This window comes from Narcine bancroftii, chromosome 3 (genome assembly GCF_036971445.1).
Source record: "Narcine bancroftii isolate sNarBan1 chromosome 3, sNarBan1.hap1, whole genome shotgun sequence".
Classification (NCBI taxonomy): Eukaryota; Metazoa; Chordata; class Chondrichthyes; order Torpediniformes; family Narcinidae; genus Narcine; species Narcine bancroftii.
In genome coordinates this window covers 264,877,984-264,903,326 of record NC_091471.1, presented here as the reverse complement: position 1 = coordinate 264,903,326, position 25,343 = coordinate 264,877,984, and the positions used below count along the sequence as shown (strand labels likewise).

At 39.1% G+C, this 25,343-nt stretch overlaps 2 protein-coding genes across 4 annotated transcripts in view; one reads left to right on the top strand and one right to left on the bottom strand.

The window, feature by feature from the left end:
- Nucleotides 1-20,142, bottom strand: part of LOC138758691 (cation channel sperm-associated auxiliary subunit delta-like) — a 72,728-nt gene extending 52,586 nt beyond the window's left edge. Inside the window, exons 1-6 of the mRNA XM_069927998.1 lie at nt 20,054-20,142; nt 17,065-17,122; nt 16,312-16,388; nt 5,622-5,694; nt 1,598-1,712; nt 878-945 (exon numbers count right to left, since the gene is read on the bottom strand). Of these exons, the coding sequence (XP_069784099.1) occupies nt 878-945; nt 1,598-1,712; nt 5,622-5,694; nt 16,312-16,388; nt 17,065-17,109 (378 nt within the window). The 5' untranslated portion in view covers nt 17,110-17,122; nt 20,054-20,142. The remainder of the gene's footprint in view (nt 1-877; nt 946-1,597; nt 1,713-5,621; nt 5,695-16,311; nt 16,389-17,064; nt 17,123-20,053) is intronic.
- Nucleotides 20,143-23,076: 2,934 nt separating this feature from the next.
- Nucleotides 23,077-25,343, top strand: part of lonp1 (lon peptidase 1, mitochondrial) — a 38,882-nt gene continuing 36,615 nt past the window's right edge. The window contains exon 1 of one of the 3 annotated variants that reach the window (XM_069927988.1): nt 23,077-23,590. In XM_069927988.1, the coding sequence (XP_069784089.1) occupies nt 23,108-23,590 (483 nt within the window). In that variant the 5' untranslated portion in view covers nt 23,077-23,107. The remainder of the gene's footprint in view (nt 23,591-25,343) is intronic. The other 2 variants (XM_069927990.1, XM_069927989.1) reach the window with 2 other exon arrangements.

The following is a 25,343-nucleotide window of genomic DNA, read 5'->3' as shown; positions in this document are numbered from 1 at the left end:
ATAGATGTTTTCAATGTAAAAAAGAAATGGGAACAACAATTCATGCAATCTGGACATGTGAGAAAGTAGAAAAATTTTGGGAAGATCTAAATCAGATATTAAATAAAATAACAGAAAACAATATACCAAAGAATCCAGAGATCTTTCTCCTAAGTAACATAAAAAACAAAGAATTTGGAATTGATTTGGAGGATGCACAAAAAAAGATTTGTTAAGATAGCTCTAGCCGTAGCAAAAAAATGTATTATGTCAACCTGGAAATTGGAAGATAATTTGAAAATACAACAATGGTATATAGAAATGAATAAATGTATTCCATTAGAAAAAATAACATATAGTTTAAGAAATAATATTGAAATATTCGAACAAATATGGGAGCCTTACATTAAACACAATAGCGAAAACCTACCGGGGACAATCACTACCTAAGTTAACGGAAAGAAAAGGAAATGAAAAGAATGGACTCAGTGGAATTTCTGGTGTATTTTTATTGAATGACAACATTGTCTGACTGGTTTAATGTATCCTAGATTTTATACCTTAAATGGACGGGAGGGGGGAGGTAGGGAGGGTGGGATGGGAGGAGGGAGGGGGGGGAGAAAATGGCACTGTATATGTATGAAAAGGAAAAAGTGTGTAGCATGGTTAATGTGATTTATGGTGTGAAAAACAAAAAAATTTTTTAAAAAACCAATTCTTCGACCATGATTTTAATTACCAGTCCTAATTTTCCCTCATGTGGTCAAAATTTCATATTTACTTTTCTAAAATTCTAATAAAGTGCCTTAAGATATTTTACTTTTTAGTAATACTATAATGTCCAAATTATTGGTTTTATTATCATAAAGTAAACAATGTCACAGTGTTCAGCAAGTACCTTACAAAAGGTGTCTTCATTGATGCAGCATTGATTGGTTGAAATTCCATCTATTTTTACATTTATACCTTTAAGAGATCAAGTCCAAATGAATTAAAGATCCCCATGTAAAGATAGTGAGCTACTTTTTAAAAAATTTGTTTTACCTCGTATTTCTAAAACAATGATTCTATAGTCATAAGTACCAAAATAATAACAATTGATCTTAATTAAAATTGAATAGATTTTTTTAAATGCATTGAAAGTGAAATTAGATACTGAAGGAAGCAATTCCCTGCTTGATTTTCATTTCTCCTCCTTTCCACCTTGGGCAGTACAGATATCGTAGCGGTTAGTGCAATGCTGTTACAGCGCTAGCAATCGGGACCGTGCTGTCGGTAATGAGTTTGTATGTTCTCCCAGTGTCTACGTGGGTTTCCCCCAGATGCTCCGTTTTCCTCCCACGGTTTGAAACGTACTTAGAATTGGAGGTTAAGTGGGTGCAATTGGGTGGCATGGGCTCATGGGCTGAAACGGCCTGTTACTGGGCTGAAACGGCCTGTTACTGTGCTGTACGTCTAAATTGAATTTAAAATTTAAATTTATGTCACTAATGATAGAAGTATCAAAAATAATGCAAAAACTATTCCACCTGTTTTTCACCCACACCCATGATTAAGTTCACCCTCAGGAGATAAATTATCAATAACTTGTCATAATAACACATTTAGCACTGTTCACCTTTTGCTGGAATCCATAATGTATTGATCGGATTATAGATGTAAAGAATTCCACTGATCAGCATTATCACATATTTCTGCACAAATGCTGCAGATGTTAATTGAGGCCGTTTTATCTGTGCAATAGAAAGATAACCTTTAAGTAACTAGTTCATGCTACACATTCATAGTATGGACAAAATGTCAAAAATTATGCCGATTTAAAGGAGATTACCTATTGCTTTTTTTAAAAAAGTTCAGAATGTCACCAGTTGGGACATTTAACAAGGTTAATAATTTTGAATAATATGCCCAAGCTGATAGCATCCCTTGTTCTAAAATGTACATGCCTTGACAGAGTAATAATAAAATAAATTCCCATTGCAGACACAATACACTTTGATGCCTCTTCTGAAGTATTTTGTTGAGAGTCATGAAAATAGTACTTGAAAGGTTCCGTTTAAGCAAAGGTTAGCAGAGCAATAACTCTGAACTTTGAACTTTCAGCAACTGGTGAGTGACATAAATGCTACAACAATGCCATGTGATAGTCAATATGATCAGACTTTAATTAAACATTATGTCCAAGATTTATAAGATAGCTAGCTGCACATCATGGTCAGTTAATCAGCTGTCCACAAAATTAATTAGAGGCCTTGATACAAACACAACTAAATTAAAAAGAAACAAATAAAATAAACATTAAGTCACAGACATCATTTTAACAATACTAAAGATACTGCAATGTTCCCTTGTTATGGGCATCCAGTATTTATTGCTCATCCTAGTTGCCTTTGAAGACATGGTGGTCAGCTGCCACCTTGACCTATCATTGTTCTAGTATTGAAGGTGCTCCCACAGTTCCTCTGACAAAGTAGTGGTTGGTGAATATATCCCAATCTTGGAAGAAAGTTCTGGGGTTCAGAACCAGCAACAATGAAGGAAGAGTTGTATACATCAAAGTTGGGGGTGTGCGTGACTTGGAGGGGTTGAAAAAGATACTGTTTCTTAATGCTTCAACTATACTTCCCCTTCTTGGTGATAGAGATGGAAAAGATACAACAAGTATAATATAGAAAAGATGAGGCAAATGCAAAATTAAAGAAGCACAAGATCTAAATGATGAGAAACTTTAAAAGATCTAGAATTCATTATGCCTGGAATGGGAGATTTATCTTCTGAAGAATGCTTCTATATTTTTAATTTAGACATACAGCACGGAAACAGCCCATTTCAGCCCATGAGTACATGCTGCCCATTTTGCACACAATTAACCCACTCCCCCAGTACATTTCAAATGGTGGGAAGAAACTGGAGCTCCGGGGAAAACCCACGCAGACACAGAAAGAACATACAAACTCCTTACAGACAGTGTGAGATTCGAACCCCAGTCCCAATCGTCAGTTCTATAAAGGTGTTGCGTTAAACACTAGGCCAACCGAGCCACCTACATATATGATGGATTTCAATAGAGTGAGAGGAAATACACAAGATCCTGAGAGACAGTGACAGATGTTTCTTTTTTGAGAATTAAGGGTCTTAAAATAGGAATGATGTATTTTGTCCGGAAGATCACGGGTCTTAGGAATTCTCTGCCTCAAAGTGTGCTCTGATGCAGGGACATTGAACGGCAGTGGTAGAAAGGCTCTTGATAAGCAAGGGGGTAAAAGGTTACAGGGTTGCAAAGTTGAGGTCACAATCAGTTCAGCAAAATCTTACTAAATGTGGGAGCATGCTCAAGAATCCTTAAAACAAGGTTACTAACTAAATTTTAATTTAAAATATTAATAGTTATTTGAAGAACAATGACTGATTAAATGAATATTAGAAAATGAATATTAGAAATTTAATATGTCTGAACATGGCATGGAGGAGAGCAATTTGATCTTTTGCAATAGCATCAGCAAACGTGTCTGCAACAAGAAACTGTGACTTAAGAGTTGATAGAGTTCAATCTTCATATATGCAGAGTTACATAAAGGGAAAAAGTTACTTGTGTGCTTTGTTCTAGGAAGAAAGCACCCCCTTCATCCTCAGCATTGGAAACAGTTGAAGGACAGAGGTAGTTCCTGTAAAATGTGGAAACAAAAGCAAAAACTACAGAAGATGAGCAAACTGAGCACATTGCTTAGCTACAGGACACTATGGAAAGGGAAAGTAGTGAAGACTGGAAGAGAGATATTCAAAGTTATTGTCAGGAGCACCCTGAGATTTTTTTCCCCCTGTGAGCCAGGCAGAATTTCTACTTATCAATAACTATAAAAAGATGCATATACAAAAGAGAGAAATTTAATCAAAGAAAGAAATGTAAATAAACTGCATAAAAGAAAATGTAAATAAACTGCATTACAGAAAATGTAAATATTCAGTAATAAAGTAACAGTTTGTAAATGAGTCTTTGATTGAGTCTGTTGTTTAGCTAATGGTGGAGGGGTAGCAACGGTTTCTGAACGTGGTGTGATGAGCCTTGTGATAGCTATGTGCCTTTTTTGATGGCAGCAGCAAGAACAGAGCATGTCTTGGGTGGTGTGGATCTTGATGATGACTGCCGCTCTTTGAATGCAGCATTCCGTGTTGTGGGTGGCACAGTGGTTCACGGAATGCTGTTAGTGTCAGCGATCAGGACTGATTGAGTCCCACACTGTCTGTAAGATGCTTTAACATTCTCCCCACGCCTCCGGTTTTCTCCCATCATTCAAAATGTACTGAAGGTTGTAGGATAATTGGGTGTAAATTGGATGGCACAGACTCATGGGCCAAAATGGCCCATTACCGTGCTGTATGTCTAAAATTTTAAAATTTAAATTTAAAATCTAAATTTTCTTGATGGTGTGGAGAGTTTTGCTTGTGCCAAACTGGGGTTTGTCCACTACCTTTGGCTATAATTCAGATGTTGTTCAGTGAAGCTGGATGCAGAGGTTCCAAGGCTGCAATGTCTGCCTAGTGCAGAGTTAAGGTCTTCCTCATGGCAGGAGAGGAACGTGCAGGGAATGCTTCAGTTATGATCCCTGTGACTATAAGAACAAGGAATGAAGGAATATGGAGCATCTAAGCTTAAAATTGGAGAGCAGGACTATAAAGGTCATTATTTCCAGGTTATTACCCAAGCCACATACAAAGATTAGAGAGTCAAATGCAATACGCAAATGGGCTGGAAAAACTCAACAGGCCATAAAGTTTTCATTGTAAATAAAGCGTAACCAATGTTTCAGAACTTTGCCCTTCATCAGGACTAAGAAAAAATAAGCAAATAGGGCAGGGAGGAGGAGAGTGGGAGGATGGGGAAGGGGGAGAAGGAAGAGGAGAAGCTAACAGCAAAGAGGGGGAGGAGGAAGAGGAGAGGCAAACAGGTAATAATGCGGATGCGGATGGGAAGGTAGAAGAAAAAAGGTGAGAAGTGATGGGGAGAGGGCAGAGGGCTAAAAAGGGGGTAACATTCTGCTAGCAGGGAAGGGTGGGGAGCTGGAGGAAAGGAAACAGAGATAGAAAAAGAGAGGTATCGCTTTGCAGGAACTTGGAAATGCACTGTATACATTTTTTATTTCACAATATTGATTTGCGTACATTATTGGCCTGCCCATCATTTACTGCCAAGTTCTAATTGGAATTGAAAAAAAATTATAGCCAAACAAGAACCACAATGTTGTTGATCTGGGCTGACATGAAAGCCAAATCAAGTAGGAACAGATTTCTTTGCCTTAATAGATACAAGTGGTAATTTTATGATCGTTATTTTATTACAGAATAATTGAATTAACTGAATTTGTTTTCTTATATATTTTATTTAAAAGTTTCAAAAGAATTAACTGAATTTCACGGTAGAATTCTATCAATCTGCTTCTGCTTTCACCACCCAGTTTTTCTATTATTTTTTATTAATGAGGTTTAACAACTATTTTATTAATTTTAAGTGAGAAGCATTCCTTAGAGATATAAATTGTCTTTAGCATATTTTGTCAGAAGTACAGTGGATCATGAATCTCACTTTTGTTCATACAATTCCATTCAACATATCACAATTTCAGATAAATCACCTTCTAACGTACCTTAAAAGTTTGGGGGAATTTAAGTGGGTAGAGAGAACTCTGAAAACCATCTCTGGTTACAAACACAATTTTTCTAGACATGAGACAGAAAATAAAATTAAAAGCTTATCTGTGATATGATGGTGTTTGCAAAGATTCAGAACCACACTGTAAATTTTTTAAATAAGAACATTCAAAGGCAAGAATGTACAAATCTGTTGAAAGAGCAGAAATTATTTATATGGATTATCTGATTGATAATGATTGATTATGGGACCAAAATTACAATGATCTTACTTATAGTTCAATACCAATACAGTCACAAGAACCAAAAGTTATTCTAATCCTTGGCTTTTACAGTTATAAAGCTAATGGAAGCAGAGAAGGCCATTTGACTAATCAAGCCTGCTCTGCCATTTAATAAAATGATGGCTAATCTGGCCATGGATTCACTTACTATGCAAAAATCTATCTAATATATTTAATGAGGCAGCCTCTGCAGCTTTCTTTGGCAGGTAACTGCACAGATTCATTATTCTCTGGGAAAAGCAGTTCTCTTCATCTCTATTCTAATTTTGAAGCTATGTATCCTGGTTTGAAGAATCTTCCAGAAGAAATAACTTTCCTCCCTTTATCTTGTCCATCCCTTTCATAAGTTTAAATCTTTCGATGAAATCCACTCCCACTCTTCTGAATTCTAGCAAGTATAACTCAGGCAACTCAATCTCTCCTCATAGGCTAACTCCCTCATCTCCGGAATTAATCTGGTGAACCTCCACTGTCCATTCTCCAAGGCCAATATATCCTCTCATGAAAGGAAACCAGAACTAGATGCTGTGCTCCAGAGGCACCCTCACCAGTATTCTATACATTTGCAGCGGAGCCTCCCTACCGTTGAATTCAATGAAGGCCAACATTTGCCTTTTTTTTTATTTAAAAAAAAGTTGAATTTACTTGAGATAAGTTTGTGATTGATCTGAAGGTCTTGGGCAGTGTACACCTTTAACAGAAGGAGTATGGTTATTTTTTTTTTATTTTTTATGTTTTACACAATAAACCATATTGACCAAAATACACAGACATTTTTCTCTTGAATGTATAGTGTCATTTTCTCCCCTTTTACCCCCTTCCCTTCCCTCCCTCCCTCTCCCCCCTTCCCATTTATTCAAAGTTCAATCTATAAGATACATTAAATCTGTTAAACAATGTTGTCACTTAATAAAATAAACAAGAAATTTTTATCTTTTACTTTTATATACTGAGTCAGTTCATTTTGTTGTCTTCTCCTTCTGTCATTTTAGGTGGTGGAGGTTCATGGTAGGATTTCTCCATTGTATTTCATGTATGGTTCCCATATTTGGTCGAATATTGTGATGTTATTTCTTAAATTATATGTTATTTTTTCTAATGGAATACATTTATTTATTTATATCTATGTACCATTGTTGTATTCTCAAGTTGTCTTCTAATTTCCAGGTTGACATAAAACATTTTTTTGCTACAGCTAGGGCTATCATAATAAATCTTTTCTGTGCTCCATCCAAATCGAGTCCAAATTCTTTATTTCTTATATTACTTAGAAGGAAGATCTCTGGGTGTTTTGGTATGTTGCTTTTTGTGATTTTATTTAATATCTGGTTTAGATCTTCCCAAAATTTTTCCACTTTCTCACATGTCCAAATTGCATGTATTGTTGTACCCGTTTCCTTTTTACAGCGAAAACATCTGTCTGATACTATTATTTAACTTTTGGGGTGTGATGTATAGCCTGTGTAACCAATTATATTTTATCATGTGTAACCTCGTGTTTATTGTATTTCTCATGGTTCCGGAGCATAGCTTTTCCTATGTTTCATTCTTTATCTTTATGTTTAGATCTTGTTCCCATTTTTGTTTAGGTTTACTGTTTGTTTCCTCGTTCTCCTTTTCTTGCAGTTTGATGTACATGTTTGTTATAAATTTTTTAATTATCATTGTGTCTGTAAACACATATTCAAAATTGCTTCCTTCTGGTAACCTTAGACTGTTTCCCAATTTGTCCTTCAAGGAGGTTTTCAGTTGGTGGTATGCAAACCTTGTATCGTGAGTTATATTATATTTGTCCTTCATTTGTTCAAAAGATAATAATTTATTTCCCGAAAATCAATTTTCTATTCTTTTGATCCCTTTTCTCTCCCATTCTCTGAAGGAAAGATTATTTATTGTGAAAGGGATTAGTTGATTTTGTGTCAATATTAATTTTGGTATTTGATAATTTATTTTATTCCTTTCTATGTGAATCTTCTTCCAAATGTTGAGCAGATGGTGTAATACTGGTGAATTCCTACGTTGCACCAATTTTTCATTCCACTTATAGAGTATATGCTCAGGTATCTTCTCCCCTATGTTATCTAGCTCTAATCTGGTCCAATCTGGTTTTTCCCTTGTTTGATAAAAATCTGATAGGTATCTCAATTGTGCTGCTCTATAATCATTCTTAAAGTTTGGTAGTTGTAGGCCTCCTTGTTTGTACCATGCTGTTAATTTATCTAGTGCTATCCTCGGTTTCCCCCCTTTCCATAAGAATTTCCTTATTATTTTCTTTAGCTCCTTGAAGAATTTCTCTGTTAGGTGAATCGGTAATGATTGAAATAGGTATTGTATCCTTGGGAAGATGTTCATTTTAATACAGTTTATCCTTCCTATCTTATACCCCGATACTTCTCCATATTCCTTCAATTTCCTATGTAATTCTTTTATTGATATTTCTGGTTCTGTTAAGTATACGACGATGTCATCTGCAATTAGACTGATTTTATATTCCTTCTCTTTTATTTTTATTCCTCGTATTTTATTTTCTGTTCTTATCAGTTCTGCTAGTGGTTCTATAGCTAACGCGAACAGTGAGGGAGATAGTGGACATCCCTGCCTTGTTGATCTGCTTAATTTAATTTGGTTTGATATATATCCATTTACTGTCACTTTCGCCAATAGTCCCTTATATAATGCTTTAATCCAATTAATATATTTCTCTGGTAGGTTGAATTTTTGTAGTACTTTGAATAAATAATTCCATTCTACTCTGTCAAAGGCTTTCTCTACGTCTAAAGCAACCGCTACTGTTGGAGTTTTGTTTCCTTGTACTGAATGGATCAAGTTAATGAATTTACAGATATTGTCCGTTGTTTGTCTTTTTTTAATAAATCCAGTTTGGTCCAGTTTTACTATTTTTGGTACAAAGTCAGCCAATCTGTTTGCTAATAGTTTAGCTATTATCTTATAATCTGTCTTAAGTAGAGATATTGGTCTATACGATGATGGTGTTAGTGGATCTTTCCCCGTCTTTGGTATTACTGTAATTATTGCTGTTTTGCATGAATCTGGTATGTTTTGTGTTTTTTCAATCTGGTTCATTACTTCCAGGAGAGGAGGAATTAATAAGTCTTTGAATGTTTTATAGAATTCTATTGGGAATCTATCCTCTCCTGTTATTTTATTGTTCGGTTTTTTTTTAATATCTCCTGTATTTCTTATATTTCAAATGGTTTTATTAATTTATTTTGCTCCTCTGCAATTTCGGTAGTTCAAATTTAGTTAGAAATTCATCTATTTTGTCTTCTTTTCCTTCGTTTTCAGTTTGATATAATTGTTCGTAGAATTCCCTGAAGTTTTCGTTGATCTCCGTTGGGTTATATGTGATTTGTTTGTCCTTTTTCCTTGATGCCAATACTGTTCTTTTAGTTTGTTCTGTCTTAAGCTGCCACACTAGTATTTTGTGCGTTTTTTCTCCTAGCTCATAATATTTCTGTTTTGTCTTCATTATGTTCTTCTCCACCTTATATGTTTGTAGTGTTTCATATTTTATTTTCTTGTCTGTCAATTCTCTTCTTTTAGTTGTATCTTCCTTTATTGCTAATTCTTTTCCTGTATTTGTTATTTCCCTTTCCAACTGTTCTATTTCTCAACTGTAGTCCTTATTCATCTTAGTTACATAACTTATTATCTGTCCTCTGATGAATGCTTTCATTGCATCCCATAGTATAAATTTATTTTTCACTGATTCTGTATTTTTTTCAATTTTAATTTTAATTAAAATTACATTTTAATTTGTCGCTCAATGAATTCTCTAAAAACTTGTCTTGTAAGTAGCATAGAGTTTAATCTCCATCTATACATCCTTGGTGGGATGTCCTCTAGTTCTATTGCCAATAACAGGGGTGAGTGATCTGATAACAATCTAGCTTTATATTCTGTTTTCTTAACTCTTCCTTGAATGTGGGCTGATAACAGGAATAGGTCTATCCTTGAGTATGTTTTAAGTCTACTCGAATAATATGAATATTCCTTTTCCTTTGGGTGTTGTTTCCTCCATATATCCAAAAGTTGCATTTCCTGCATCGATTTAATTATAAATTTGATTACTTTGTTCTTTCTGTTAGTCTTTTTTCCAGTTTTATCCATGCTTGAGTCCAAATTAAGGTTAAAATATCCTCCTATTAGTATATTCCCTTGCGTATCTGCGATCTTCAAAAAGATATCTTGCATAAATTTTTGATCTTCTTCATTAGGTGCGTATACATTGAGTAAATTCCAAAATTCTGAATATATCTGTCATTTTATCATTACATACCTCCCTGCTGGATCTATTATTTCCTCTTCTATTTTGATTGGTACATTTTTATTGATTAATATAGCTACTCCTCTGGCTTTTGAATTATATGATGCTGCTGTTACATGTCCTATCTAATCTCTCTTTAATTTCTTGTGTTCCACTTCAGTTAAATGTTTCTTGCACGAACACTATATCAATTTTTTCTTTCTTCAGTAAATTTAACAGCTTCTTCCTTTTGATTTGGATATGTATTCCATTAATATTTAAAGTCATATAGTTCAACATGGTCATTTCATACTTTGTTTATCTTTCCTTTCCATTTCCTCATCACCACCTTCCCTTCTTATCCATTTCTGTTTTCTTTTTTTAAACATTTTGTAACACAACATTTCTAAAACATAAAATATTTCCACTATTCCCATATCTAAAATTCCTTTAACCCCAATAGTCCCTCCCCTCTCTGAGTTGCCCTTTGTCCCTTGTCGGGCAACCACATCTCCCCTCTTCATTTGGATTTGCGAACCCGCTCGCAAGCGTCAACTGATTTTGCAGTGACTGTTATTCTTCCCCACCCAGCCCCCCAGAAAAGATTTTAATCTTCATATATAACAAAGCTCACTCTCTTAATTCCCTCCTTACTTCCTTTCTTCCCTTTCTTTCTCTTCTTAGTTCTTACTTATACTTTATTCTTCTTCATTTATAGTTTGTTGTCATTTTTGTTATATCTCTTCATCTCTCTGTCTGTTTTGTAGGTGTTCTGCAAATTTTCATGCTTTTTCCGGATCTGAGAACAGTTTGCTTTGCTGTCCCGGGATAACTATTTTAAGCACTGCTGGATATTTTAACATAAATTTATATCCTTTTTTCCATAGGATCGTTTTTGCTGTATTAAACTCCTTCCTCTTCTTCAGGAGTTCAAACTTTATATCTGGATAGAAAAATTTTTTTGACCTTTGTATTCCAGTGGCTTTTTGTCTTCTCTTATTTTTTTCATTGCTTTCTCCAATATATTATCTCTTGTCGTATAACTTAGGAATTTTACTAGAATGGATCTAGTTTTTGTTTTTGTTTGGTTGTGGTTGAGGGGCTAATGTTCTGTGTGCCCTTTCTATTTCCATTCCTTCCTGTAATTCTGGCATTCCTAGGAACCTGGGGATCCATTCTTTAAAAAATTCTTTCATATCTTTGGCTTCTTCATCTTCCTTAAGGCCCACTATCTTTATATTGTTTCTCCTATTATAATTTTCCATTATGTCTATCTTCTGAGCTAACAGCTCCTGTGTTTCTTTAACTTTTTTTTAAAATCAGATTCTTTCAATTTCTTTTTTAAGTCATCTACCTCCATTTCTATGGCTGTTTCTCATTCTTCCACTTGGTCTACTCTTTTTCCTATTTCTGCCATGACCATCTCTAATCTATTCACTTTTTCTTCTGAACCTTTTATTCTTCTTTTTATTTCACTGAATTCTTGTGTCAGCCATTCTTTTAATGTTTCCATATATTCTTGAAAATTTTTTTTTATCCATGTACTGTCCCTTCCCTTCATCTTCCATTTCTCTGTGTAGAGTTTGATGTTCTCCCTCCTCTTCTTCTGAGTCCACTCCAGGATCTGTGTCCTTTACCTCTGTCTCTTCTGATCTTCTTGTTGGGTTTTTTATTTTATTTTGTTGGGTATTATTTTTATTAAAGGTGTCTTGGTGTTGGTCTTCTTCCTCTGGTTTGGTCATCTGTTGTTTCTCTGATTTCCTTTTTTTATTCTCTTCCTTCTTGTTCCCGTTATTTTTTATGTTTTCCTGTTGGGAGTCTTGCTGTCGTGTTATACTCGTCTGTTTCAGCTGTGGAGATTTACTCCTCAGCTGGTCCCCCCTCCCATCGGTGTTGTTTTTGTCTTGTGCATCGCACATGCACAAGGATTCGCGCATGCGCTGTTGCACACTTTTGTTTGGCTCCGTGAGCTATATTTGTAGTCCTGAGTTCAGGGTTTCCACTGACCTCAGGGAGCGGGCTTCTCTCTCCACGGCGGGCTTCCTCGTACAGGTAAGGCCTTCACCTTTCTCTTCCGACATCTTCCCTTCTTCTTTTCTTCCTGTTGTTTTTGATTTTTCTTTCTTTGCTGCCATTTTCTCCACACTTTTATTTTTAATTTGTTATGGTTTTTGTGTTTGTAGCTTTGTTTTTTCTTTTCTTTTTTTAAAACTTTTCTGGAGAGGGCTGGTATTTTCTTACCGGTCTCTACTCCATCACGTGACTTCCCAACAACATTTGCCTTCTTGATAACCCGTTGCACCTGCAAACCAACCTTTTAAGATTCATGCTCAAGCATTCCCTCTGAAAAACAGAACGCTCCAATCTTTCACCATTTAAATATTCTGATCTACTATTTTTACTTCCAAAATGGATCACCTCGCATATGCATGCCAGACCTTTGCCCTCTCACTTAACCTATCTCTCTCTCTCTGTGGGCACTCCACACCCTCTTCTCAATTTTTATTTCACTCAGTTTATTGTCTTCAGCAAAGTTAGATATGCTACACTTGGTCCCCTCTTCCAAATAGTTGCATCAATCCATTGCAGTACTCTGCAAACCACTGATTGACAACCAGGGAAACTCCCATTTTCAGATTTCAGATTTATTGTCAGAGTACATACATTACATCACATACAACCTTGAGATTCATTTTCCTGTGGGTGCAGCAGAATTACCACTAATTGTTAGTGCAAAAAATAAACAGTAAACAGTGTAAAACATGTAAACAAAGAACTATAAACAAACTGACTGAACAATACAGAGAGAACAAAAAGAAAATCAATGAATTGCACAAGTAGGAGTCCTTAAATGAGTCTCTGATTGAGTTTGTCATTGAGGAGTCTGATGGTGGGGGTAGCAGCTGTTCCTGAACCTGGTGGTGTGAGTCTTGTGGCATCTATACCTTTTTCCTGATGGCAGCAGCGAGAACAGATTGGGTGCTGGGTGATGAAAGTCCAATGATTGCTGCTGCTCTCCAATGGCAGAAATGCCTGTAGATGTGCTCAAAAGTGGGGAGGGTTTTGCCTATGATGTCCTGGGTTGTGTCCACTACCTTTTGGAGGGCTTTACACTCAGGGGTATTGGTATTTCCATACCAGTCCGTGATACAGCCGGTCAGCACACTTTCCATCACACCTCTGTAGAAATTTGGCAGGGTTTCTGATGTCATACCATACCTCTGCAAACTCCTGAGGAACTAGAGGTGCTGACATGTTTTCTTCAGGATGCCATTGGTGTGTTGAGTCTAGGAAAAATCCTCCAAGATAGTGACTCCCAAGAACTTAAATTTGCTCACCCTCTCCACCTCTGATCCCTTGATTGTATTCCTCTGGCTTTGCTTTCCTGAAGTCAGCAATCAACTCCTTAGTTTTGGTGACATTGAGTGCAAGGTTGTTGTGTTACAACATTCAGCCAAGTTTTCAAACTCTATCCTGTAAGTTGACTCATCCCCTTCCTTTATACAACCCATTGTAGATGGTGTTATCGTCATGCCGAGCCAAACAGTCATAGATGTGAAGTGAGTAGAACAGGGGACTAAGAACAGACCCCTGTGGTGCTCAGTACTGATGGAAATTATGGTGGAGTTCTTACCAATCTTCACTGATTGTGGTCTGGAGGTGAGGAAATTCATGATCCAATTACAGAGTGGGGTGTTAACTCCCAGGTCTTGGAGTTTGCTGATCTGTTTTGAGGGGATGGTGCTGTTAAATGCCGAACAGTAGTCGATAAAGAGCATCTGATGTACGCATCTTTGCTGCCCAGGTGTTCCAGGGCTTTGTGTAGAGCCAGTGAGATGGTATCCACCATAGACCTGTTACTACATTAGGTGAATTGGAATTAATCCATGTCACTGCTCAGAAAGGAGCTGATATGCTTCATCACCAGCCTTTCAAAACACTTCATCACTGTTGAAACCAATGCTACTAGATGATAGTCATTAAGGCAGGTTACCACGCTCTTCTTGGGCACTGGTATGATTGATACCTGTTTGAAATAGGTGAGGACCGGGCCCCCTCGAGTGACATATTGAAGATATCTGTGAATACCTTGGTAAGTTGGTCAGCACAGATTTTTAATACTTGGCCAAGTTCTCCATCCAGGCCAGATTTACTCTCCTGAAGCCAGCATGAACGTCATCCTGAGATACAGACAGGATGGGATCATCAGGGGACTTGGAGGTGCAGACAAGTGGTTCTTCGTTGTTACGATCATCAAATCAGGTGTAGAATTTATCTCTACTCTCTGCATTCCATTGGTTAATCAGTCATCTGTCCACACTAATACATTACCCAAACTCCATGCATCCTTATTTTATGGATGTTTTTATGCAGCACCTTATTGAATGGCTTCTGGAAATCAGATGAATGATAACTAAGCAGATAAATGTGAGGAAAATGGAGGCTATAATTAAAATTAAAATTTGACCGGTTGAAATCTCATATGCAGGAGGAAAGGTACAATCATCTTTTCCTGAAAGGTGGACTTGTCTTATTTATTTATTTTTGGTATCTGGAATTCACGATCAAGACCGGCATTTATCTTCCACTCATAATTGTCCCTGGAAAGGTGATGGTGTGCTATCTTTTTAACACCGTGTAGGCCTTCTGGTGAAAATACACTCTCCTCTGCATAATCTGGGATGACAGATCGCCATGGTGATCATAAAATCACCAAATTATTCTTGCAAATATCCTTTTTTTTTTAAACAGCTTTTCGTGTGGTTTTTTAAAAATTTCGTGGCACTGCTATCCTACAAAGGACGCTGGGTTCAAAACAGATCCAGAAGCCAAAAACCAGGATTGTTGAGATTTCAGATTTATTGTCAGAGTACACACATGACATCACATACAACTCTGAGATTCTTTTTCCTGCAGGTGAGGCAGAATTACCACTTATTGGTAGAGCAAAAAAAAAACTGTACACAATGTAGACATGTAAACAAATGTAAACAAGTGACTGCAATGTAGAGAGGAGGAAAAAAAAACAATAACGTGCAAAAGTAAGAGTCCTTAAATGAGTCCCTGATTGAGTTTGTTGTTAAGGAGTTTGATGGTGGAGGATTAGCAGCTGAACCTGGTGGTGCGAGTCTTGTGGCACCTATACTTCTTTCCTGATGGTACACCAGTGAGAATAGAGCATGTGCTGTGTGGTGAATCTTGATGATTGGTGACTCAAGGAGCTTCCTTTATTATTTTCTTAGCTTTCCTCCCTACCCACTCCACTTCCCATCTTTTACCCAATAAATCCCAAATATCCTTATCACCTGATTCAACCCTAATTACCAATTTTTCCTTGCTCACTGATCTCCCAAGCAACTGCCTTCCCCCATCCTACTAAATGGTAACACTGGACAACAATTTTTGCCTCCTGAAAAAAAATGGAGATTATTATAGTCAACTTCAAGATGAACACAAAAATAATTTCAGATTTGCTGCATCTTGTAGGAAGTTGGAGAAAGATGAACTTTTATTGAATTTAGCATGTTTAAATACATAATTATGCTGACTCATTGTATTAGTTTAAATGACCCATATTTTTTTTGCTGCTGACTTTCATTTGTACTCAGCATCTGATGCCTCTCTTGTCAGTGTCTAATAATAGTCAGCCAGCATTGATGGATTCCAGTTCCCTGATATCACTTTTCAAGACCCTGGTAATAAATGACTGGAAATCTGAAAAATAGGTTATATCTAAAATTAGGTATATGACAGGAAATTTTTAAGGCGAGTTTTGTGATCAGCAGCCCAAAACCATAAAATACACCCAGAAGTGTTCAGGAGGCAAATTCTTTGTTGTCCAGTGTAATCGATACCCAACTCAGCAAATTCTCATGGTCTCTGACTTCTGCCAGCTGACCCACCATACCACTTCTTTGGTGCTCATGCCATTCCTCATTCACTTTCCTGTTTACATGCACTAGACAGGCACAAAGAGTAAAAACAAAGTCAGACATCAGTGTGACCACCAATGAAAATATAGATTTTTTGCAATGACTCTGAATATCAGAAGAATATCTGGTTTAACTGTTCTCTTAATTAATGGGAGCACATAAAATCAAATCCTGGATTTTCTGTTCCAAAGCAAGTACTTACCTCATGTACAGAATTACATTATGGTTACAGGGATGGACGATTAACTGTTGAATATTATTTGCCACTTCTAAAACACTCTGGAAAAAAAATACTCAACATGTAAACAATTCAGATATAACACAAACTTACCAATATATCATTATGATCTAAAAATTTTCCTTTGAATATCTAAGGATACAAGAATGTTAGATATTTGGTTCATTTTTATGACAATAGCCCACACATGCTCAGTTTATGGCTGCAGATTTAGTGAAATATTCAAGTCATGTACTATGCAGAAGAAAAACACAAATTTTAATATAAAATTAGAAATGGGTCCTCTTTCATTTCACAGAGTTCAAAAATGTAGAGAACTAAACCAGCATCTATTACTCTCTGCTATCAAGGAACTTACAAAGGCATAATTTGAGTGATCTTTCATTGTAAAATTAACCACAAAGAAACTGTGAGCAAATTGAAATGTTAACATAGAGTGTGAAATTAGATTAATTTCATCCTGATGGATTAATGAATGTCATCCCAATGACAGCTTTAAGGACAGAAAATTCTGATTTTGAACTTAACTGAAATTGTTGACTTCGTTATTGAGCCCTGAAGATGCAGTGTGTCTAGACAGAAGATAAAATGTTGTTTCTCAAGCTTATGTAGCAGGTCATATGATCCAAAATGGTCATTATGTATCCCTTCACACTTGCCACTTGACCTACTAAGTGTTTCCATTATCATACTTATTAACTAATTTTAGTTACTTACATGACCTTTTTGAAGTGAATCGTCTTCAATGTTGAAAGAATACATGAGTTTCAAATCTCTATCAAGAAATCACATAAACCAATGACAATTTAAAAACTACTCACTTGAAAATAAGAATCAAGATTGTTCATCCCTTTGAAAAGTTTATTTTTAATGTCATATGCCACACAAATAGCACTTTCAACTAGAACCATAGAACATTGGAGCACAGAAACAGGGTCTTTAGCCCTTCTAGTTCATGCCAAATTATTTTCCTGCTCATTCCCTCTGACCTGCACCCAGTCCATAGCTCCCCTTACCCCTGCAGGGGTGCAGGAGGTAGCACCAATGCAGTCATCAATGTAGCAGGGAGTTGGGGAGTGGAGACAAAGTAGGTTTGGAACAGGGGACAATAGTCTCCAAGGTTCTTTGAATTATCATCCCTGTCCAGTCCCCTTTTTTGTAAGCTTATATAAATGAATGAGGATGCTTGAAAGACAATTGATTTGGATGGTGCATGGGGGGGGGGGGGGGGGGGAAAGGAAACGTGATCCAGCTTCCTGAATTCTGGGAATGGAAAATAATTGCCCTTTGAGGTAAAAGTGTGAACCACTTGGTTTAAAAAAAACCCTCAGCTTTTGACTGGAGTGTTGCCTTTTATGGTCAATTTTTAAGTGAATTAGATTTTTTCTACAGTGGTAAGATGCTTGCAGTATCCTATACAGTGAGGCTTGGCTGTGGTCCCTCCTGCTTTGTTGAACACCCTGGCTCTGTCCGCTGCAATAGCATGGATCTCCCAGTGTCCACACTTTTCAATTCCCCACCCCATTCCCTTGCTGTCCTGTCTGTCCATGGTGTCATGCACTGCCAGACTGAGACATGACAGGCAGATCCTCTGTGGCGGTTGCTCCAGGAAGTCGCCTTTTCACGGCTGAAGAGAAGATAACTACCCCACCCCACCCGAGTTCAAATGCACACACCTCAAGCAAGAACATCTATGGAAACATTCCCTGGGGGACCGCACTTGCGGGGCCATGCAATGACGGTATCACCACTTATGTACAGCTAATTGAAATAGTGCGTTCACAGTCATTGTTTATAGACGTGGAATTTCCCTTCAACCTGAAAACTGTCCCAGTTTCTCTTAACTTTATAATCCAAAATTATAAATCAGTCTCCTCTTGTTAACTGGTTTCTTTCCTCACCCACCCACATGAGAAACCTTATCAAATTCAGTGCCGTCGGCGAGGATTTTCCGAGTCCCCACGACCTAAGGTCCCTTAACGGCAGCTGGGGCCGGTCAGCCGTCGGTCTGAGCGAGTGCAGCCGTGCAGAGAGCCAGCTGGCTTTAAAAAAAAAAGTTTCAGTACTGTTCCGGACTTCGTTATCAAAAACCTTTAAGTAAAAATGCTTATGAACTACCAATGGTCACTGGTAAAACACAGGATTGTGTTTGCCACTTCTAAAACACTCTGGAAAAAAAATACTCAACATGTCTTTCTTTCTTTTCTTTGGCTTGGCTTCGCGGACGAAGATTTATGGAGGGGGTAAAAGTCCACGTCAACTGCAGGCTCGATTGTGGCTGACAAGACCGATGCGGGACAGGCAGACCCGGTTGCAGCGGTTGCAGGGGAAAATTGGTTGGTTGGGGTTGGGTGTTGGGTTTTTCCTCCTTTGTCTTTTGTCAGTGAGGTGGGCTCTGCGGTCTTCTTCAAAGGAGGTTGCTGCCCGCCGAACTGTGAGGCGCCAAGATGCACGGTTTGAGGCGATATCAGCCCACTGGTGGTGGTCAATGGGGCAGGCACCAAGAGATTTCTTTAGGCAGTCCTTGTACCTCTTCTTTGGTGCACCTCTGTCTCGGTGGCCAGTGGCGAGCTCGCCATATAACACGATCTTGGGAAGGTGATGGTCCTCCATTCTGGAGACGTGACCCACCCAGCGCAGCTGGATCTTCAGCAGCGTGGACTCGATGCTGTCGGCCTCTGCCATCTCGAGTACTTCGATGTTAGGGATGAAGTCGCTCCAATGAATTTTGAGGATGGAGCGGAGACAACGCTGGTGGAAGCGTTCTAGGAGCCGTAGGTGATGCCGGTAGAGGACCCATGATTCGGAGCCGAACAGGAGTGTGGGTATGACAACGGCTCTGTATACGCTAATCTTTGTGAGGTTTTTCAGTTGGTTGTTTTTCCAGACTCTTTTGTGTAAACAATACAGATATAACACAAACTTACCAATATATCATTATGATCTAAAAATTTTCTTTTGTCTATCTAAGGATACAAGAGTGTTAGATATTTGGTTCATTTTTATGACAATAGCCCACACATGCTCAGTTTATGGCTGCAGATTTAGTGAAATATTCAAGTCATGTACTATGCAGAAGAAAAACACAAATTTTAATATAAAATTAGAAATGGGTCCTCTTTCATTTCACAGAGTTCAAAAATGTAGAGAACTAAACCAGCATCTATTACTCTCTGCTATCAAGGAACTTACAAAGGCATAATTTGAGTGATCTTTCATTGTAAAATTAACCACAAAGAAACTGTGAGCAAATTGAAATGTTAACCTAGAGTGTGAAATTAGATTAATTTCATCCTGATGGATTAATGAATGTCATCCCAATGACAGCTTTAAGGACAGAAAATTCTGATTTTGAACTTAACTGAAATTGTTGACTTCGTTATTGAGCCCTGAAGATTGCAGTGTGTCTAGACAGAAGATAACACGTTGTTTCTCAAGCTTATATAGCAGGTCATATGATCCAAAATGATAAGGTTAAGTGGGGGAAAAAACACGCACAAATGCTGTGAAACGTTAGTGATGTATCTTTACCTTTGCTACGTGTTTGACCCGAGTTTCCCCAGCATTTGTGTGTTTTATTTTCACCAATGGTCACTGTATAAGTAAAATATAAATGGGACTTTTCCATACCTACATTCACGTTTCGAGATGGAAATGCTGACAAAAAGCATTTGAACTAAAGTGAGAAGTGTTAGAGAGCTCATACTCAAAATATAAATTCGACCCTGGCGCCGTTTCCACCTGCTCCTCAGGACGCCACGAATGGACGGTCTGGCCAGCAGCGCTACTCCCCAATCTCCCAACTGCCAGGACCCGCGCAGTCCTCGCGTGAAGGACGGGGGGGCAGGTCCGAGGAGCAAGATAGAAGGTATGTCGAGGTGTTGGAGCGAGGACAAAGGCCAGGGAAGGGTATTGGGGGCAAGGCTGGTTTGGCTGGTGTCTATGGAGAGAGTAAAAACTGCGTCCTTTTGAAGTCACCTGCGAGTCCGGCCGAGATCCTCCAGCATTTAGTGTCTGTTTTTTTACTGCAATCACAGCGTCTACAGGGTTCCGCGTTGCATTTTAAGGAGAGAGAAAAACAGTGAACATTTTAGACCATTCCTCAGAAATGAGATTTTGCATACTATTTTAAAGTTTTAAATTGCAGACTCGGAGGTGATGGAAAGCCCAGGAGGTTATATGACAAAAACGGTGAGCTCCTCCAGCCTATCGAGGAACAAACGGGGTTCGGCAAGAAGGCATAGGTCAGGGCGGGCTTTTCTTTTCTTTCTCTCTAACTGATAGATAGTGGGAGCGGCAGACAGAGCGGGGACATGCTCCTCTTGCAGAAAGTCAGGGAAGACAACAACATGTGTGAGAAGTGCACCCAACTGCAGCTCCTTACAAACCATGTTAGGGAAATGGATTTGGATGAACTCCAGATCATTCGGGAGGCAGAGGGGGCGATCGCAGTTGTTTACAGGGTCAGTTACATCCAGGAGGTGGAAAGAAGGTAGCCGAGTGACAGGAAGGGAAAGGGAACAGGGAGTCAATGAGAATAGCCCTGCGGCCATTCCCCCAATAACACATATACCATTTCAAAACTCAATTTATTGTCTTTATTATAAAACAGTGTCATATTACATGAAATTGCTCTTGGAGGCAGAAAGATTCGCCACTGGCAAAAATTGCCTGGAGTGCCTCCTTCCATTCGGAGAAAGAGAAACAAAAGATTCACCTCCAGTTCTCACAGGCTCCAATCCAAACCATTGGCAACCCGAGCACCAGATCCAAACCTCCAACACAGTCAGGTACCCTTTAGCACCTTTGCCACCCCTTGCCTCCCGGTTCCAATACCTAGTACCTTCAGCCAGTTTCAAGTCCGTATCCAGCAGCTTACAGCCTCCACCTGGAGTCACTAGTGGTCTGACGCATGTATTGGTCTTTCAGCTGCAGAGCTCCCTCTCTGGTCTGCCGCCATGGTCACTGCCCCGTGCATCATTTCCTCTGCTTATCCTTCTCAGATGGGGGATGGGCTCTCTATTTTCTGATGCCCTGAGCCAGTCCTCCACACCCCTGGAGTCTACAACCCCTCATGGCTGCTGCCGATGAGAGGCACCTCCATCTTTGACACAGTCCCCACGGTCGCAGTCCTGTTGAAGGGATGAGCCACGGCAGTCAGGTCTCCAGCACAGAGTCTGGCCTTGTGGCTAAGTTGGGAAGGAAGGAGAAGAGGCCAGCTATAGTGATTGGAGATTCCATAGTTTGGGAAACAGATACGAGGTTCTGCAGAAGAGATCAAGAATCCCAGATGGTGTGTTGCTTCCCTGGTGTCAGGGTCTTGCGTATCTCAGATTGAATTCATAGAATTTTCAAAAGGGAGGGTGAGCAGTCAGATGTGGTCCATGTAGGAACCAATGACATGGGTAGGAAGGGTGATGAGGTCCTGCAAATAGATTTCAGGGAGTTAGATGCTAAGTTCAAGGATGGAACTTCCAGGGTTGTGATCTCAGGATTGCAACCTGTGCCATGTGCTAACGAGGGTAATAGTAGGAGGATAATGCAGCTTAACACATGGCGAAAGAGGTGATGCAGGATCATTTGGTTCTCTTCCAAGGAAGGTGGGATCTGTACAAGCAGGGTTGTTTGCATCTGAACTGGAGGCAGACGAATATCCCTGCAGGAGGGTTTACTTGTGCTGCTCCAGGGGTGGGGGAGGGGATTAAACTAGTTTTGCAGGGGGGTGGGAACCAGAAGGAGAGGGCAGAGAATATAGCAGATGGTGAAAATGTTGATGCAATGTGTAATGAGTTTGTGAGAAAGGACAAGGAGCGGAGGGAGCATAAATGTAGTCAGTTGGAGGATTTGAAATGTGTTTATTTCAATGCAAGAAGCATCAAGAATAAGGGAGAGGAACTTAGTATGTGGCTGTTACAGAGAAACTGCTTACATAAGGTCAGGATTGGCCGAGACAGGTACCATGAATTTATCTTTTAAAAGAATAGGAAAAGCATTACTAATTTCTACAGCTGTAGAAAGAGAGGATGTTGTCAAGGAATTGTCATCTTAGTCAGTGTGGGTGGGAGAATCTTTGCTTCTTCTTATCTTAGACCATTTTGATCAAGCTCTTTGTTGCGCCTGTGCCATTTTTTTTTGTTGGATAATATTCCTGTGAACTGTTTCCCATGGACTACAGTAAAGCAATTAGATATGTAGTTTGAAATGAATCAGATTTCTTTACTATTTTTACTTCAATAAATATGAGTAACACTGAAATTGCAGCTCTAACCTCAGTTTTTGGACTACCAAACCTTGGGGGGGGGGGGGGGGGGGGGGGCTGCAGGGACGTTTTCCCGCCTTTTCTTTGTCTGTGATGTCCAGCGTGTACTGACTGGTACCTCCATTTTTTTTAACTGTGAGCATTCATTCGAAGCCTCTCCCATCTACTGCTACTGCAGCCCACGGCCTGACTGAAGATAACTCAACAAGTCAAGTCAAAATTCACCAACTTTATTCATCCAACCTCTGACTGTCCAATTCCAGTTGGTATCCAACTTGGAACTTTCCACCTTCCCCAATTGTTGCCTGACCTGCTGTATAATTCCCTTTTCCACAGATTTTCAGCATCTGCTTTTGGCAATTATCTTTGAACTCTTCAGACTTACAGCATGAAGCACCAACGAGGCCGCCTATCGTTTGGAACCGACTCAGCCATTGGTTGGAGCTCCCCGGAAGTAGCTGTCGCCGCGACGCATTCTGGGAGTGCAGTGGCCATCCAAAGATGTTCGCGTACATGCGGCTTGGGTCCTTGAGTCGCTGGTTGAGTGGAGCGGGTCGGTCTCGATATCGGCCTCTCGTCGCCGACCCCAGCCGCGCTCCCGTTGCTGATGGCCGCGGGGCCGCCGTGACCTGCTGCACAAGCCAGTTGCGTTCCGTTGCGGCTGGAGGTTCCCTGGGCTGCAGTGGGCGCTGGACGGTAACCAGGGTGACGAGTGCGGCCTGGCGCAAAGGCCATGCTCCCGCGACTTGGGGCCAGCAGACCCGCACCTTCCGGGACTTCGGCGAGAGGAGCAGCGGCGACTCGGTTAGCTCTGGGGATGATGGCGTGGAAGGCGGAGCTGGAGATGGCGGTGAAGGGGCTGCAGGTATGGCCCCTGCCATGACAGCACTTTCTCCCATGATTGTGCCGGATGTTTTCCCCAATGTTCCCTTGATCGCAGTAACCAGGAATCCCGTGTTTCCCAGATTTATTAAAATTATTGAGGTAAGAGGGAGGCTTTTCGGACTTGCTCAAAGTAACTTCTGTTTTCGAAATGCAAACATTCGATTTCTATTGGGATATGAGGATAAGACTATGTGAATAGCTCTTTGAACTAACTGGAAGGGAATAGAAGAATTATTCAGTTGTTGTTTTGGAAAGTTTTGTGCCTCCCAAGGCAATGAGAGGGGTGTATTGATTTTTCATGTGGATGTAAGCCTTAAATTGCAGATCATGTGTAAATATTTCAATATTGTAAGTTTTGGAGCATAAGCGGACAGTTTTTAAATTTTGCAGTTCATAGTTCTTGTAAGCAGTCAATTATTGTGCTTGCTGCACAATTTGATTCATTCATGAGCTGTAGGTGTGATAGGTAAAGTGATATTCAAGGACAAGCACTGAGATAAACTACTCTCGTACTCCTAAACCCCCTCTGAGATATGATATTCTCATAGCACCAAGATCTGGTGAAATAAAGAAATCACCATACTCTTTTAAGGCAGGATCTGTGATTAGGAGTAGATCTGAGAAGTGATGTGTCTGCTGCTCTTGAGTTCCCGATAGAAGTGTTTAGTTTGGGAGAGGCTTTTGAAGAAGACTTGTGGAACTGCTGTAAAGTTGTTGTTGGTAAGCAGTGCACCCAGTCGTCAAAGGAATTCTCTTCTTAAACAACACTTTGAGATTGAAGATGACTTGGTCTTGTGGTTATGAGTTGGCTGGACACAAATGGAGCAAGGCATAGCTAATCTTTGTGTGAAGTTGTACATTCCATCAATTGCTTGTGCATGGCTTCCATTTGCGCCTGATGTTCATTCACCCCTTTGAGGTTCAAACAGACTATCCTGCCAAAGAGATGTTTCTTGAGTATTGTTGAAGCTGCATATTGAAACCTCAAGGTTCTTTATCAACTTTGATCAATCATAGGCCAGAGGTTCACAAGAATGAGTGGACTGTGCACTTCTTTAATATAGCTTCAAACACATCCATGCTTTTTTTAAAAAATCTTTGCATGTCTAGTAATCTTCCATAGCAGCCCTTAGTATAATGTGTCTAATTTGAAAATCTGGCTTTGGACATGTAAGTGATAAAACCATTTGGGAAGTATCTAGGGTATTGATGCTAGGGATGTTAGCAATGGAGTGGTCACTGAATGACTTCCTATTAATGTAGTGGATTTTGCACAAGCAGTGTTTTTCTAGGGCCTAGAGATGCCTACTATAGATGGCCCAAAGTTCAGGAAGTGGTCTACTATTTAAAGTGGTTCATGTTTTCCAGAGTCTCATTGTGAATCCTCATTGTTAGAGGGCAGTGCTTGTCAAGTTGATCAAGGATCTTGGCTTTATGCATTGAGTAATTATTTAAGTGCTTGTCAAACAGACTGTCCTGTACAAGGAGATGTTTTATTTCTTGACTATTGTTGAAACTCACATTCCAAAGTTGCACATGTTGAAAAGGCTTTAAAGAACCAGTGCATATAGGAGCCATGTCACTGATGTTGCAGGTCTGATGCAATACAAAGTAAGACTTGCATTAAATTGTATCAGATTTTCCATTCACAAGAGTCTTTTGGGAGTTGGAAGAATGTTCAGAATTCATTTGAATTTGGATGCAAAACCTTTTAATAAAGTGCTGCATTAACAGATTAATGTATTGGTTAGAATGTTCTGGGTAGGGTGGGGGGTGGAGGAACCTTTCAAGATTCTCTGCAGTTTGCTGGCTCTCAATTGTGTTTCACATGCATGACTCTTCCAGTGGTTTC